The following is a 1,092-nucleotide window of genomic DNA, read 5'->3' as shown; positions in this document are numbered from 1 at the left end:
CATTGAAATACCCTATATGTCGGGTTTGTTAAGGTATGGTGTCGAAACAGACAAGCTGGAGACGAAAAACCATCGTTTTCGCCATTTTTGACATGTTCAAATCTTACAACTTGATTTTTAAAGAAATCTTTCGGGAAAACGCCGTGAAAGGATTTGACAAATTTTGTGGCTGACTTCTCTCTGCACAAGTTTGTATTTAGGTTTGATATTGAGCTACAATAGAAACAGTAAGAGTGTTGTGTCGGTCGCCTTTGAGCGCCTGGCGGGGGCTCTACGTTAGCGTACCGCGCACTGGCGCCGGTTCTTTGAATTGGTTTATCCCCTTGTACCTACCTCATTACCAAATAAAGGTATAGAAAAACGGTCTTTGACAAAGTTGTAGGCAATACAACCCTTTAAGACATTTATTAAAGTATTTACAGTCGTTTTCCTGATATTTTCCTGGTAAAACTTAATACAATTAGGTTTGAACACGTGCAAAATGGTAAAAACAATGGTTTTAAGCCTCTAACTTGTCCATTTCGAAACTTAACCTAACAGACCCAACATATTCTGAAAGAATGTGTTGATTTTTCCTAACAGCGATTGCTATAACGAAATCGTGCTGTAAAAAATGTGCAGTGGGTCGCACCTTCATATTGGCTAACCCTTTTCTGTTCGTCAGGTCCCGGCCGTCGAGATGTGGGGCAGGTGGGGCAGGAAGACCAAGCGGCAGTGCATTGACGACCGGCACGTGCGAGCCATGTATATTGGTGACGACGCTGTCCGTGCAACGGACAACCCCTCAGAGTGGAAGGTGCGGAGCTCAGCAGGGGACGAGTTCTATACGGTGCGGAAGCTGAGTGATGCCTGCCCCCAGGTGTCGTGCAGGGAAACGAACAGGTGAGCGTACGGCAGGATGCACGCGCGGTGTAAGGGGGTAGAAGAAAAATACAAAATCATTCGAGGATGGAGGTTAGACTAAAGTTTAAGTCGAGTCGTTCACGGTCCTCCATGTGATGTGCGTCTGTTAAACACGTCAGTAGCGAGAAGAGAGGTGGCATAGAGAATCAGGAGGTCATTTATCGCCATCAGTTGCACAGTTAAAAAAAA

At 45.1% G+C, this 1,092-nt stretch overlaps 1 protein-coding gene across 1 annotated transcript in view; it reads left to right on the top strand.

The window, feature by feature from the left end:
- The first annotated feature begins 575 nt into the window (after positions 1-575).
- Positions 576-1,092, top strand: part of LOC113207122 (uncharacterized) — a 5,405-nt gene continuing 4,888 nt past the window's right edge. Inside the window, exon 1 of the mRNA XM_052268182.1 lies at positions 576-882. Within this exon, the coding sequence (XP_052124142.1) occupies positions 680-882 (203 nt within the window). The 5' untranslated portion in view covers positions 576-679. The remainder of the gene's footprint in view (positions 883-1,092) is intronic.

The sequence above is a fragment of the Frankliniella occidentalis genome, unplaced genomic scaffold (assembly GCF_000697945.3).
Source record: "Frankliniella occidentalis isolate FOCC.00 unplaced genomic scaffold, Focc_3.1 Scaffold65, whole genome shotgun sequence".
Lineage (NCBI taxonomy): Eukaryota > Metazoa > Arthropoda > Insecta > Thysanoptera > Thripidae > Frankliniella > Frankliniella occidentalis.
Note: the sequence above shows the minus strand (reverse complement) of the source record. Positions and strands in the feature narration are given on the sequence as shown.